At 38.9% G+C, this 15,202-nt stretch overlaps 1 protein-coding gene across 1 annotated transcript; it reads right to left on the bottom strand.

Moving 5' to 3' along the window:
* Positions 1-12,034: 12,034 nt before the first annotated feature.
* On the bottom strand, positions 12,035-13,435 carry LOC100915762 (heterogeneous nuclear ribonucleoprotein H). The gene has a single exon (XM_003764729.3). The coding sequence runs from the start codon at positions 13,433-13,435 to the stop codon at positions 12,038-12,040; it is 1,398 nt and encodes a 465-aa protein (XP_003764777.2). The 3' UTR covers positions 12,035-12,037.
* Between the last annotated feature and the right edge of the window lie 1,767 nt (positions 13,436-15,202).

Here is a 15,202-nt window from a genome sequence, read left to right as displayed (position 1 = left end):
TATAAGGGAATAAAGTGAAAAGCTGAGGAGCCCTGGTCCTGATTTGTTGTGTAATTGTCTGTATTACATAATAAATCTATACACTCAAAATCTGCCACCTTTGTTTCCTGGTTTATTTCAGATTTTGCTCATCATATTCTTTTAAAAGGAATCATCAAAAAAATTTAAATTAGGAAAGTATATAGAACAAGTCTACTTCTGATTGGTGTTATTTAATTTCAATTGTGTCCTCAACTGGGGATGGTAATAGTTATGCCACTCCCAGGTGATTCTCTATCACTCATAGAGCAACAATTTGAAATCTGTCTTCTCTCTTTTCCTGCTTCTATTGACTGAGAACAAAATCCAGAGCTAAAATAATTTGGAAAGCTTATTTAAGTCAGCCAGCAGAAGAGAGAGTCAAAAAGTTGGTGAGCCATTCCCACTGATTTTCAGTAAATTATATATAATACAGTATTCAAACAAAAGAAGAAGAAAACAGGAGTTGATTGACCAGCTAGGAGGTGTTTCCAGATAAGATACATGGATTGCTTGGCTTCTAACATTTCTTGGTGTTGGAATCTACCATGAAGCAGGCAGGAAACATAGCACCACATCAGGCACCCTTGGAGATGCTCTGATTACTGGTGTTATGGGTAGTAAGAATAGATTCAGGGACAAGGGATCAATCTTTATTAATCCACAATTTAGACATGCTCCAGGAATATATCTGCATGATCAAGTTCCATGTAGGTGATTAAATATTAAAGGAAGTCAAATTATCATAAATCCAGATGGTGAGCAGCAATAAAAGAGAAAGGAGAATTTGGCAGAGGAAACTCCAATGCCTAGGAAAGGGTTTTGAAAGTTTTAGGGGCAACTTGATGACCTCAGGAGTGTACAGTGCTTGGTCAATGCCATAGTCCAAAGTTTGTGCTTGTGAATTATCTCTCTCAGGCCTTGAGGGCATCTACTGAGATGAGTTCAGTATGGATATTTCTTGAATCAGTCCCCAAGGTGATTTACCTAGTCCTGGCCCAATGATTTCTATTTTATGTATGCACCTTGAGAAGGAAAAGTTAGTGTCAGTCACTTTGAGTGGCTGAAATAGTAAAATGAGCTTGGGCAATGACTATTGACCTTTCTTTGCCTGCAATATAAGAGAGTCCCATCTAATGACTTCTCTATTAACTAGTAGCCAAACTGTTCCTCCTTCCTTGATGTTCCTTAATTACTAAGAAAAGTATTACTTCATTATGTAGTTCTTCTGCAGAGTAGCTTAAACCTAGCTTCTAGGTTAAGAAAGTGCAGACAACCACTGTACAATTCTTTTTCTTTGATTTGGACTATAGAAGGGAAGAAATTGATGATGGATCATTTGAGGAAAGGGTAGAGTCAAGTGGTTCCAAAATTTGAACAAAATATGGTGAAAAGGAAAAATATAATTATCATTGCATCGCTATGATTTTAAAGTTCAAGTACTGAGGAAACCTTTATATTTTCCTTAAAGCTACTCTTAAAGAGGTCAACAAGAAAGATACTACAGAAACTTTCCCTTCCTCCCTCTTCCAAAAAAAGAAAAATCAAGTTTAGGGCTGTAAATGCCCCCTTGCTCTATGGGAATGCTTGCCTACCTATCAATTCACCTAGGCCAAAAATGGAAGCAGTGTAGCATGGTGGAAAAAATCTTAGAGCCAGTTCAGATAAGGAGAGGCTGGGTTTGAATGTAGCTCTGCCAATCTTTACCTGTGATTTTCAACAAATAATCTAAACATTCTGACTTTTAGTATCCTCATCAGTAAAATGAAGTGTTTGGACTAGAATGACCTATAATTTTTTTTTTTTTTTTTTTTTTTTTGTGCTCTACAACTCCAAGTCCCTGATCTTATAATCCTGAAGCCAAATATTACAGCAAAATTCCTACTGTCCCCTCCTAGTTTCCTGGGTCAAGTTAATATGCTCTTGGATCCATGTAGTTGAAGGAAGGAGATTTATTTTAGACTTTTAAGTATATAATTCTGAGAATGAATTCATACATTTTATCAGATAAAAATCCGTGATTTTTATTTTCACACTTGTCAATTTTCTCAGCTCCTCATAGGTTCAATTAACATTTGTATAGAGAGGATTCCCACATCATACACACAGGTTAACCTCTGTTGAGCTTTACTTTTGTATCATCAATTGCCTTTCAGACGACTTAAATTGGATGGCCCATAGATATCTCAAACACATATCTAAATCAAAGGCATTATCATCCCTTCCAACCTCTTTGCTCTTTGAACACCACCCCTTCCAGTCTCTTTGCTCTTTAAATTTCCCTTTTACTATCAATGACACCACCCTTGACATAATCATTCAGGCTCATAACATCAGTGTCATCTTCGTCTTCTAAATTGCATTCACCTCATATATTCAGACTGTAGCCAAGTCCTATCACTTCTACCTTCAAAACACATTTTTCATGCATGACCCCTTCTCTGCACAAATACAATTACCACTTTTGGGTAAGGCTTACACAAGTTGTTACAGAGGTCCTCAAACTTTTTAAATAGGGAGCCAGTTCACTGTCCTTCAGACTGCTGGAGGACTGGACTATAGTGTAAAAAAAAAAAAACAAAAAAAACTTTTGTTTTGTGGGTCTTTAAATTAAGAAACTTCATAGCCCTGGGATGAGGGGGATAATTGTCCTCAGCTGCTCCATCTGGCCAGCGGGCTGTAGTTTGAGGACCCCTGGCACTGTAAGCACTTACTACTTCATATTCAGATAATTTAAGTAATATTCTGTTTTGTCTTCATGTCTTCAGACTTTTTTGTTGTCATTCATTTGCCAAATCCATCTTCTTCATGTACAACTTTGACTTCCCCAATCAAAAAACTACATGAATTCCTTAATGCTTCCAAGATTAAATATCAGATCTCTTCATCCTTCACCTTCTTCCCTCTCAGATTCCCTGTCATTCACACTCTTTCTCTATTCTATATAAATATGGCTTGTTTGCATACTCCATTATTAATTATATTAATTGTATTCATTAGAATGTGAACTTTTTGATGGTGTTTTTTTCTCTTTCTTTATATCCCCAGCAGTTAGCTTTCTACATGGTATATAGTCAGTGATTAATAAATGCTTGTTTACTGACTGCACTGAGTACCCTTGATAGATCTTGTCAAGGAAAACAATTGATGCTGAATTATTCCAAGAGCTTTTTGGATGCTACCACTTTATTGATATAGTTTGTTTTTGTCATGACTAGAATTTCTCCCGGTATCTCTCCCTCTTTCCTTTACAAATTTTCCATTCCATATAAAAAAATTTATTAACAAAGAAAAAAAATTTAAAGAAAGAAAATCAGCCAAACTTATCAACACATTGAAAATATCTGCAAAAATATCCAATATTTCACATCAATTGTCCTCCCACTTCTGTACAAAAGTAGGATGGGAGTGTCTTCTCATATTTCTTCTTTGGGTCCATGTTTGTTCACATGAAGTTGGCAGTGGCGTCTTAAAAATTCCTCCTTTAAGAACAAGACTGAGTGAAGAACAGATAAAAGAAACTGCTTTTAGGCTTCTCCTGGCCTGATGTAAAAGCAGATTTGGGGACAGACATTCTTCACAAGTCATTGGCAAAGCTCGTTAGGGCATTGGGCGTTGGTTGGTATCTGAGTTGGTCAGGAAGGAGATTGGTATTCGAAAAAGAAACCTCATGTACCTTGCAGCTGACAGGAAACTGCTTAACTGTTAGCTCCATTAGTAGTTAAAGAGCAGAAGGGTCCAAAAGCCAATCCCCATCAGTCTGTAGTTTATTCAAATCTGAGGAAATATGCTTGGGTTTTAGATGGTATTGTTGGTGTTCAAATTCCTTGGTATTTTGACAAGATTTGTGATGATGACAAGCATCAGGAGAAACAACAAAGCCAGGATAACGAGGCAAACAAGTTTTGTGATGAAGTAACAATGTCTACAGAGAGTTTCTGGCAGTGATGGAGTTGGATTTACTTCCAGAAAGTTCAGGTCTTGATTTTCTTCATATACTAATGTCAGAGTCCAACAGTCTTTTGTTTCTGGCTGAAGGGTATCCATTGAAATGAGTTAGATTTGGGTCCTTCTTGTACAAGTCCCAAAGGTGATGTGTTTAGTAGTCCTGGGGCAATGATTTCTGTTGCAGCAGTTGTACCTGTAGAGAAAAGAGTTAATGTCAAAGTAACTGATTGAGCAACATTGTAATATGGACCGAGGCAGTTGCTGTTCATCCCAGGGCTTTTTTTTTTACTATTGCACTTAACTTTCCTGTCTTACCAAGGAGTTCTAACTTAATGACTTCCCTTTAATCTGCCATCTAAACTCTTTATTCCACCTCCACCCATTAATGTTCAATCACAGATAGGGGATAATTTTTTTCCTTCAGTTTTTCTATGAGTTAGCTCAAATAGATTTATAAGTGAGAAAGAGGAGGCAAACGCTGTGTGTTCCCCTTTCTAGAAACTGACTGTGAAAAGCATGTAGTATCTTAGGAGAGGGTAGTCAGTGGATCTTAATATTTGAACAAAAATCATGTGGAAAATGTCATTGTGAAAAGGGACAAAATACAGTTATTAATTTTTTCAACATTAAGAAAACCTACCATAATATATTCCTTATGATTTGCTTTTGTAACCCCTCCCTCTTTCACAGCCCACTGTTATGAGACTCACTTTATTGGTGAAGGTGAATTATGCGTGCCAAAACTGTTTGAAGGTGGCAAAATGAAAAAGCTTCAGATTTTTTTGGGGGGGAGGGGCAGGAAGGAGGGGGTGGAGTCTTTTTTAAAATCTTTGGAGTGACTTTAGGAACACCTGACTTCCAGCTTCAAAAGGGAAGATGGAGAAGTTCAATCCCACTTCTAGCTGCTGAACAAGAAGACTCTTGGAAGATAAGGAAACAAAGCAACTGGGTGGTGCAGTGGATAACTCAAGACACCTTAAGTCAGGAAGACCCTGAGTTCAAATCCAGCCTGAGATACTTATTAGCTGTCTGACAATGGGAAAATCACTTGCCCTCAGTTTCTCATGTATAAAATGATCTGGAGAAGGAAATGACAAACCTGTCCTGAACAACTCTAGGCTTATTCATGTCCCTATCCCCAGCTTGCTATACTAGAGACATTAGGGAACTTCCCATTGTGTGAGATCTAAGACTTTCTCTTGGTTGAGCTGAGTTACCTCACTGCCAATTGGAAGAGATTCTCTACTTTGTATTATTTGGTAAATTCTCCTATGTATGTCTTCTCTGATTTCTGTTTGGATACTAATTTGGATAAATGGATTTTCTTAGTTAATTGCTATGTGTTTTCATTTTGGAAAAGGTAGTTGAATGTAAAGGAATTCAAGCATTGGATATAAAGCTTGGGGTTCTTCTCCCCCTCTGTCTGAAAACTTCCCTTTTCCCAGTCAGACTTTTCAGATTCATGAATTCTTTCATGTTGGACCTGTGTCTCCGACCAAAGAGGGGATTCCCACAACTCTCTTCACTGCCACTAACTGCATGGGGATCAGTCCACCATGGCACTCTGCTTCTGGCTGTCTTTGCTCTCCCTCTCCCCCATGCCCATGGTGCCCTCTCAACCCCCACCATGCTTTAGGGTATTTCCTCTCTCAAACTCCACTATGCCTTCTGGTGTCTTTCTCCTTTTTGACTAACTAATTCTTTTAGGTAATCCCTACCAGTTAAGGGCATGCCCCAAGTCATGGGGTGTTTCCTTTCTTGTAGCTACTTGTGAGTTCCACTAGGTAATGTCTTTTCCATCATTCATTATTAAAATCCTTTTCCTGGTTATGTGCTCTCTCAAGTCTATTTCATATTAACAATCCTGGTATTTATTGTATCTTTATTTTGTGTATAACCTCTTCTTCTAAATAAACCTACTTTTTGACAAAGAGAATATTCACTGAGTTCTTCACATGATCAAACTCCAATATTTGATGCTTTCCTAAAATCACATCATCTGGTTCCTACAACCAGATCATTTGGCTACATCAACTACACCAAAATGACTCCAAGTCCTCTCAACAAATCAACTCTCAATTTTGACAGATTTTCAAGAAAAGGGGCATTTCTCCAGAATCAAACTTACCTTTTATATCTTGGTGAATTTCTCAGTAAGGAACACGGCTCCAATTGAATTCCAGGTTCTGAGCAGAGCTTTCTCAAACTGAGCTACTACTTGCCTTTTATATCCTTTTCTTTCCAAGATTCTTCTCTTAAGAGGGTGTGAATTCCAAGTAAAATGCTTTTGTTTCCCCTACCAATCCCTGTTCTTCAGTACTTAGTCCCTCATTTAATTAAATCAAATTAAGTCATACTTTTAAAGTGCTAATACAGTGGTTAACACCTAGTAGACGTTAAATGTTTACTCCTTTCCCTTTCTTACCATTCTCCCACAAAAGGTAGTTGTGGGGCTGTCTTTTCCACACTGTAGGGGAAGATATAAATATTAGTGATGTGAACTGAAAGCAGCTTATTCTCAGGAATTGCTAAAATGAGCCCAACCTGTTCCTATGATCCATTTGTCATTAAGTCAGTTGCCCAGACTGTCTTATTAAGCATAGAATAATGTAAAGCTAGAGATCATCTGGCTTTCTGTAGTTAGAAATTTGAATTCATTCATCCCACCTATAGCCTCTGAGACTATCTTGATTACCATATCTTTAGACAACCAAACTACTTCCTAGTTCCTCCCTAAATCCTGCCTCATCCCCATTTCTCCACTCCCTGACTTTGAAAGTAATATCTCCCAAAAAGGGAGTTGTTTAGTCACCTGACTCTGCATACTTAAATCATGATTAATTAGCTCCATAATCTATTTCACTTAATCATTGGCAAACCTTTGTAACCTATGATGGATGTCTATACCATGGTTGTTTCATGTTGGGAATTGAACCATTATACTATTTTATAATGTTCTTTTATGATAATACCCTCCCAAATCTACTTCATATTTCTGCCCATATATCACTTCATCAAGAAACTGAATCCCAACCATTGACACTGACTCATGAAGTAAAAGTACTGATGACCTTGTCTGGCCTGGACTATTCCCGCTCAGTTGGATCAGCCACTGCAGCAGGAATGGAAAAGATCATCCTTAATGAGCTTAGAAAATGGGAGACAGACAGATCGGGAGAGTTGAGAGCTTTAAGATTAAGTGCAGCACTTGCAGAAGGCCAAGTGTCCTTCAGGTGTGTCTGATCAGAGTTTATTGAAACACCCAAGGCAAAAGCATGATTTTGCTTTTATAGACAACTGTTCCTCAGAAGAGCAAGACAATCCTGGTAGGTGTACGTTTCCAAAAGGAGATTGCCTAGTGTGTGATGCAGGAGAAACTGAGTAAGATAGAGATTAGAGAGTACTTAATAATTTACTAAATGGGAGAGATTAGTGGGACCAATGGATCCATGGTTTGGTCCCAGAGCTGAATGAGATTATCATCTCAAAGAATCCAGCAGTGGATGTCAGAAACAAGATTCTTTTATAGGGTAACAAGACTGATGTCATAATGGGGGAGGTACCTGGATGGGGATGACCGAAGGAAGAACTTAGGCTGAGGATGACATAATGGAGGCAGGCACCTAGGATGCCATAATGGAGTGAGGTATTGGAGAGGCTCCTGATATTCTAAATGATGTCTAAAATGGATACATGGTTATAACCTGAGGCAGAGTAACTCAATAGGACAATTAGGGAAACTGGGTCAGGACATTAAAAGGGAACTGTGGCACAACATTCCACACTCTCTCTCTTCTAACTATTCCAATCTTTGAATTACCTTCCTCTAGAAGGTCTTAGCACCATAATTTTCACTAACCCTATGTGAAGTAAATAGACCAAATGAAAATCAAAATAAAGCTAGAACACTGTAAGGAGTTATGGCAAGGAAAAGTCTCTTCCTGATAATCCCAGAATAATCAACAATACACAGAGGCTCCCTATTGCAATCATGTCAAGTCCTCTGCAGTTGGGGAACATCTTAGCCAGAGAATCCAGTTTGACATGGACAGTTCACTATGAATTAGGTCTGTGTTCATTTGTGCATTTAACTCAGCCTCTGCTTACAGAGCAGCAGGGCTCAAGACAGTCATGCTGCCCATTCAGAGGAGCAACCCACTCCAGGGCAGAAGGGTGAGACTTGGAGTAGCTCCACCTGTCCTCACCCAGAGGAACACACAGGGCTGCAGAAGGATCAGATTTCTGAGCAGATTATGCACAGTTAGACCAAGGCAGGCAAACCCAGAACTTTTAGAGGCCCAACACCAAACTGCAAGGTCCTTTTAAGTATGTTGAAATACTAATTAAGGAACTGGGGTTACAAGAGTGGAGAAACAGATCAGAGAGACTGCCAGTCCCAGGACAGGTATCTGATTTCTGGTTGTTTCTAAAAAAGAATCCCCAAAACTGAGTTTGCCAGGGCAATTTCAACAGAATAAGGGGTTCTAAGGTTAAAGAATAACCAGCAAATCATAGTCCAGTAAATTTAAGCAAGGAGTAAAAAATGAAAAGGACTGTTTAAAGGACTTCCAATTAAATCTGAACTAGTAAGACAGGGAGTGAAACAGAAGTGCCTAAGAAAATACACCAATTTCCCCAATTTCCTATGTCTTCCTTTTTTTTTTTTTCTTGCAGAAAGGAATTATCAAATAACCATTCTATATGTAATTCCCAAGAGTGAATCAAAATTCCTATACATATACATAACAGACTAAAAATTCCTTAAACGTAATAGCAATAGTTACACAAGTTTAACAATTTCCATCCCAAGTCTTAAGCACAGTAATATAGTTAAAATTTTAACACTAATTCAACCACTTTCCCACTCCTCTATATCAGTCCAAATTACATCAGGAGCAGGGACGATGGTCTTTTCAAAATCGGCTTCCTGCTGAAGATGGGCGGAGATGCTCAGTCCAGGGAGGCAGATGGGTGTGGTGTGCTGACAATCAAAGCTGATCTAGGTCCTAGAAACAAGTCAATATTTCTGTAATTTGACCACATCTATAAGGAAAAAAAACAAATCTAACAAAGAAAGGTTAGGACAGTCTGAGATAGAAAGACTGATCCACAAGGACTGTACAAGATGTGGCTTCTCATTAGTTAGAAACCTATAATGATTACAGATAAGCTGATTGGAAACAGCAAGGTATGACATAATTGAATTGCATTAACAATTTCTTCTTGACCATTGCTCTGATTATAGAAATCAATTACAGGAGAGTTTATCATAACACCCAAGGCAAAAGCAGTTTGAATGCAGTCAGATCATGATTCAAATTTCTATTGCTTTTATAGACAACTGTTCCTCAGAAGAACAAGACAATCCTGGTAGATGTACATTTCCAAAAGGAGATTGCCTAGTGTCACCACAGAGATGAATTTACAATATTTTTAAAGGGATCAAAGCAATGCTGCTGCCCTTTCCTAGACTCTAGTTGCCATGTACAAAGACTATCCTATGTTTTGATTTGTAATTGGCTTTGCAAGCACTTTGGTCAACCCTTATTAGAGGGATGTCACATACAACTAGAAAAAGGGCAGGGGAAATAATGGATTTAATCATTGATTTAAATCCAATTTATTTGCTCACCTTCCTGATGTCATTGGTTCTCTTCAAAAGGAAGGACAAACGATCTCTATGAGCAGTAACTGACTCACTGAGAATTAAGCAACAGAACTAGCTGTGTACAAGTAAAATTTTCTTTCTTAAAATAAAATTTTATTGATATTGTAAGAAACAAAATATCTTGCCAAGAACTTCACTGATAAATGCAAGAAAGATTTATTTTACAGTCATACAAGAATGGGGACCTAAGTTAATAAACCCCTTTTTGAAACTGACAGGGGTGAACCTTGACTTTTGGGGTGAGCCCTGAAACTCTCCTGACTGGGACCCACCCTTCAGGGCAATGAAGTGGTCCCAAACCACTCCCTAATGAGCTAAAACTTAAGTGCTCTCATGTACCTGGAGATCTGGATCTGATATTTCTGTTGACTAGCTGCACCCTTTATTGAGTTGAAAATTAGTCCAGGACCACTCCTACTTAGTTTGAAATTAAGTGGTCTCATTTAACTGGGAATCTAGTCCTGGGAGCAGTAATCTCATTCAATTGAAACTTCAATCTCAGATTTCCTATTAAAGGGCAATTTGGGGCTCATTTCTTTGCAGAATGTATGAAGCAGGACAAGGACACCTTGTCAAGGAACCTCTCTCTCTCTCTCTCTCTCTCTCTCTCTCTCTCTCTCTCTCTCTCTCTCTCTCTCTCTGTCATAGCCGTCTGTCAAGACCCCTGCCTGCTGTGAAGACTTCTTTTCTTAGTGTTAACACCTGTTTATCTCTCTGCCAGGACTTTGTCAGTTGGAAGTCAGTTGTCCTAGCAAAAGCTGACTTCTGCAGTGCCAACAATAAACTTTCTTTTGCTAGTCTAACATTTTGGGTTCATGAATTCTTTCATGTTGGACCTGTGCCAACCAAAAAGGGATTCCCACAACTCTCTGCACTGCTACTAACCACAACAAAACCACAAAGGCAGTTTTTTTTTATCCTAAAACACAAGTTCCTCCCCCATTCTCCATTAAGTGGCTATTACAGAAATTACAGAATATGAATCCACCCCTCATTATATAGGCATTCCCTGCTCCCAAGAAGCTTAATCCTTATAGGGAGAGATAATTTCAGAAGGATAAGGGACCAAAGTCCAAAGAGTTCTTTTTAAAATCTAAGACCACCACTCCTGATTACAAAAGTCAATCCCTCCTCTAAAGGAACTTAAATTGTTATGGAGAAAGATAATCTAAAGAGGCAAAGTCCAGAAGGTTTATGTTCAAACCTAAAACTTCTGCAGCTAATTATATTCTTTGATGCTCTTGAGGGTCCCAGACTCTTTAAGTTTTGGTTTTCAAATTTAAATATCCTTTATCTAATTTATTTCTTATAACTTTGTAGAAACTAAATTCCCATTCATTTCTCACAATGTTTTTTTTTTTACATCATTAGAATTCCCAAAATTCTTCCATAATCCTTCCCTAGAGAGTCATTTCATATAACAAGCAGTTTTTATTATAGTGGAGGGGATGGGAGAGAGGGTATGAGAAGAATGAAAAAAAAATCAGCAAAACTGATTGATATATTGGAAAAATTTGCAAAAATATGCCATGTATCATGCTCATGATCTGTGTACTTCTTCCAAAGATGGACAGTTGAAAAAGAAATCAATCTGTGGGGCCCCTGGAATGACAGTGGGGTATGTTCAGCCTCTGGGGCAGGAGCCTCACAGTGACTAAGTGAAGGGACCTGGTCATTAGTGTTGGTGAAAAATTGATCGTTATCAGTCTGCCCTGTTGAGGTAGCAGGGAAATTGACCATAAAGACATCATTTATGGCTGGAGTCTCTGGGCTAGTGACTAATATCTCTTAATGTTCCTACCACATGTTGAATAGCCAGCTAGGAAAGGCAGTTTGGGTCATGTGATAGACAATATTTACAAGTATGGGGAGTTCTCATATATGGTAGGTAAAATCAATAATTACACTTACAGGAGCTATGATGGTAAGATGGACAAGATTCCTTTATGTCAAATTATGTCAAAAATACAAACAATAGGAGCCAAATAATTTTATTTATATACAATTAATCATAAGAATACAATTAGTTCAAATATACAACACTTATTTAATGATAAAAAAAAACAAGAATAATATAATATCACAGATATACAAGAGAAGGGAAATATCTGGCTCATATTCTACTACTATACCCATAGGAGCAAGGAAGTATCTACAGAAAAATCTAGCAAAGAGTCACATAAAGGAGGATTTGAAGCTCTTTGAAAAAAGTTTTTCTTTGTTTTTTTTTCCTTGCTGAGGCAATTGGGGTTAAGTGACTTGCCCAGGGTCACACAGCTAGATAGTGTTACATGTCTGAGGCCATTATTTGAACTCAGGTCCTCCCGACTTCAGGGCTGGTGCTCTCACTACACCAATTAGCTGCCCCTTTGCTTTTTTTTTTCCCTTAAGGTTAACAAAGAGTCAATAATGAGGGTACATTAGTGAGTTACTTCCCATACTGGACATGCCTGTTATTTCTTCCATTCTATCCATTCCCACAGAAACAGAGCTCTCCCAATTGTTGTAGCTGTTGTTCATCTCTCCTTGGTTTTCTATGCAATATGTGGTTGAAAAATTGGAGTTTTCCTGTAAAACTTGATCACTTTTGCTCATGCTGATCTGCCCATCGTAGGCTCCTCCAGAAGCCTCATTCAGCTCCTGACCAGATGGACTGCCATAACCAGGCAGGTTTGACAAGCCCATGCCCCCCATCATTAGGGGATCATAAACACCACTGTCTGCTGCTGCTACAGAATTGAGGAAGAGTTCTATGTATCTGTGCTGCATATTTGCTTTGTCTTTTGACATGGCTGCCACAGCATCTTCGTGAGTAGCGAACTCCACATCCGCTTCTCCAGTCACTCTGCCATCAGCTCCAACCTCAATGTAAGCTCCCACAGGTTTGAGTGGTGAGAAAAAGTCATAGATATCCTTTTCAGTAGCTTTGTAAGGTAGCCCTCTCATGTGCACAAAGTGGCCCGCAGGACTCTGGAAGGTAGACCAGCCGGATCCGTAGCTGTCGCCAGACACGGCAAAAAAGTACCTGGGGTCTCTCCCAAAGTGATAGTCATTACTGTATCCAACGTAGTCTTCGTAGCCTCCGTACATGATTTCGTGGGCACCGTACCTCATTCCCTCAAGCCCCGCTCCTCTCCCGAGGCTGCCATAGTATCTGCCGGTCGGAGGTCTGTCGTAAGGGCCTGGACGCTGCCTCACCCTTTTCTTCTGAGGCAGATCATAATGAGTGTGAACTTCTGCCTGGCTGCTTTTGAAGATTTCAATATACCTGTGGCCCATTTTCTCCTTGTGTTTCTTTAAGGCCTTTTCAGCAATCTCTTGTGACGCAAACTGCACGAAGGCTTCCCCGCTGTTCTTCCCTCGGAAGTCTACCTGCAGCATTATTCCATTCGGCATGATTTCCAACCCTGAAAAAAATTCGACGATGTCTTCCTTGTTACAGTTAAATGGGAGCCCTCTAAGGCGCACGTAGCCATCGCCTGCAGGGTCAGGACTACTGGGAGCAGTGCGCTTCAGGGTCCAATCCATCTCCACACCGTTGGACCTGAACACTTCCACGTATCTGTGCGCCATGGTCTCTTTGTGTTTTTTCAGAGCCAGTTCGATCTCTTCTTCAGACTCGAGCTCCACAAATGCCTCTCCACTTGGTCTCCCCTCTCTGGTATACATGAAGTGAATTCCTGCCACCCCATTTCGAATTCTGCAGCCTGAGAAGAAGTTTTGGACATCACTGGCCGAGCACGACCAAGGCAAGCCCCTGACCTTCACCACAAATCTGCCTTCTGCTTCGACACTCAGCATCTTCTTGACTAGTCCGCAGCTTGAGAGATGACTGTCTTGATAGTTGACTTCTGTGTGTCTTCAAAGAAAATATCCATTAATTTTTAGTTGACTATCTACAGTTCTCTAAATAAATCATGTTATCTGTGAAAAGAGTTCTCTAAATAAATCATCCTCTTTGTATTTATTTTCTCAACTTCTTTTATGTTATTGATTTATGTAAATTTCTAGCACTATAGCAGTGGTGAAAAAAAAAAAGAATACCTTTCTAGTATTTCACACAAAATAGAAGAGAATAAAGGAAGTGACAAGACCCACAAAAAGGACAGCTTTGAAACTCCTCTGCACAATTTATTATACATGAAGAGAAAAGAAAGCTGAATTAAAAGGAATTTTTTTTTGTTTCATGTATAATTCTTTCTTTGTATATAGAAATATTTGTGTTTCTCAATATTTGTAAAATTCAGAGTAATAAAAAAGTCGTAACTAAAAATCTTTATCTTCCAGCCAAGTCGGTCAAAGAAAAAATAGTGCCAATGTCTGGAAAAAAAGATTTCAAGTGCCAAGAACCACATGCAGGATCACGAATATGTGGAGTGAGGGGTTTTACTGTGCCTCTTCCTGCACTTCCCCAAGCTTATAATGCTCTTTCTTGCTTCTGTCCACTGAACTCCCTGATTCAACTCAAATATCCTACTTTCTGGAGCAGCTCTTTCTGTGTGATTATTTACACACCATATATTTTCTATTTAAACATTTGTTTGCATGTTATCATTTTCATTAGAATGTAAGCCCCTTGAGGACAGGAACGATGTTTTTCCTTTCTTTGTTTCCCTAGAACTCAGCACAAATAGTTATTAGCACGTGATAAGAGTTTAATAAATGGTTATTGACCGACTGCCTACTATATACATAGGTTGGTACTGCCAAGCAAAGCAATAGTTGCTGGATCCCATCTCGGAACCTCCCCAAGAATTCAGCTGCAGCCCATCTCATTAGCCAAGATAGTTCAGACCATCACGGCCATGGAGCTGTGTCAAGACATCACTCCCCTTGTGAGTGAGCATAATCTAATGTTAATATCCAGCTAACCACATGACAAACAACCAGTCTCCATATTATCCTATTTGATATTTCCAGCTTTGTGAGTTCAGATACTAAAATATTAAAATTCCTGTTTCATAGATCACAAAACTAAGCGTTCGGCAGAATAAGTAACTTTACCATTTTCATGGAATTATAACAGGCCTCTCCCCAGGAGAAATCTTACCTTTGCTATTCTGCTAGGAGGCTTCCTGGCGATGAACACAGCTCCAACTGGAGTCTAGCTCTGAGCAAAGATTTGAAAAACTGCTCTCAAGTGTCTCCTTCCCTTCTTATTTATATTAAAAAGGTGTTAATTGAAGGTAGAAAGATCCCTTTGTCCCTCTTCAGAAAGGACCACCCCTCAGGGCGTGGCTATCCCTCTTGCTCCAAGTTAAAACCTCATTTAGGTTACACATTTAGCACATTTACCTCCTTCTGAGTACCACATAGTGTTCACACCTCAGAAACAATGAAGAGGAAATTTATCCCCTTAACCACTTGATCAGATCATTCTCTTCAGCACTTAGTAAGTGGAAAAATAAGAGGAGGTTCCAGTCTTGATTGCAGTAAAAAGATATTTCTGAAAGGTCTGAGAACAAAATACAAACATTTAAGTAAACCAATCAAGGAAACTTCATTTTTTTCTGCCCTCAGTAACCACAGTCCTTTGAAGAAAGAAGTCATAGGAGTCATTTAATGGAG

The sequence above is a fragment of the Sarcophilus harrisii genome, chromosome 3, assembly GCF_902635505.1.
Source record: "Sarcophilus harrisii chromosome 3, mSarHar1.11, whole genome shotgun sequence".
NCBI classification, from domain to species: Eukaryota; Metazoa; Chordata; class Mammalia; order Dasyuromorphia; family Dasyuridae; genus Sarcophilus; species Sarcophilus harrisii.
The sequence above is the reverse complement of the archived record's forward strand: the minus strand, read 5'-3'. Positions and strand labels throughout refer to the sequence as shown.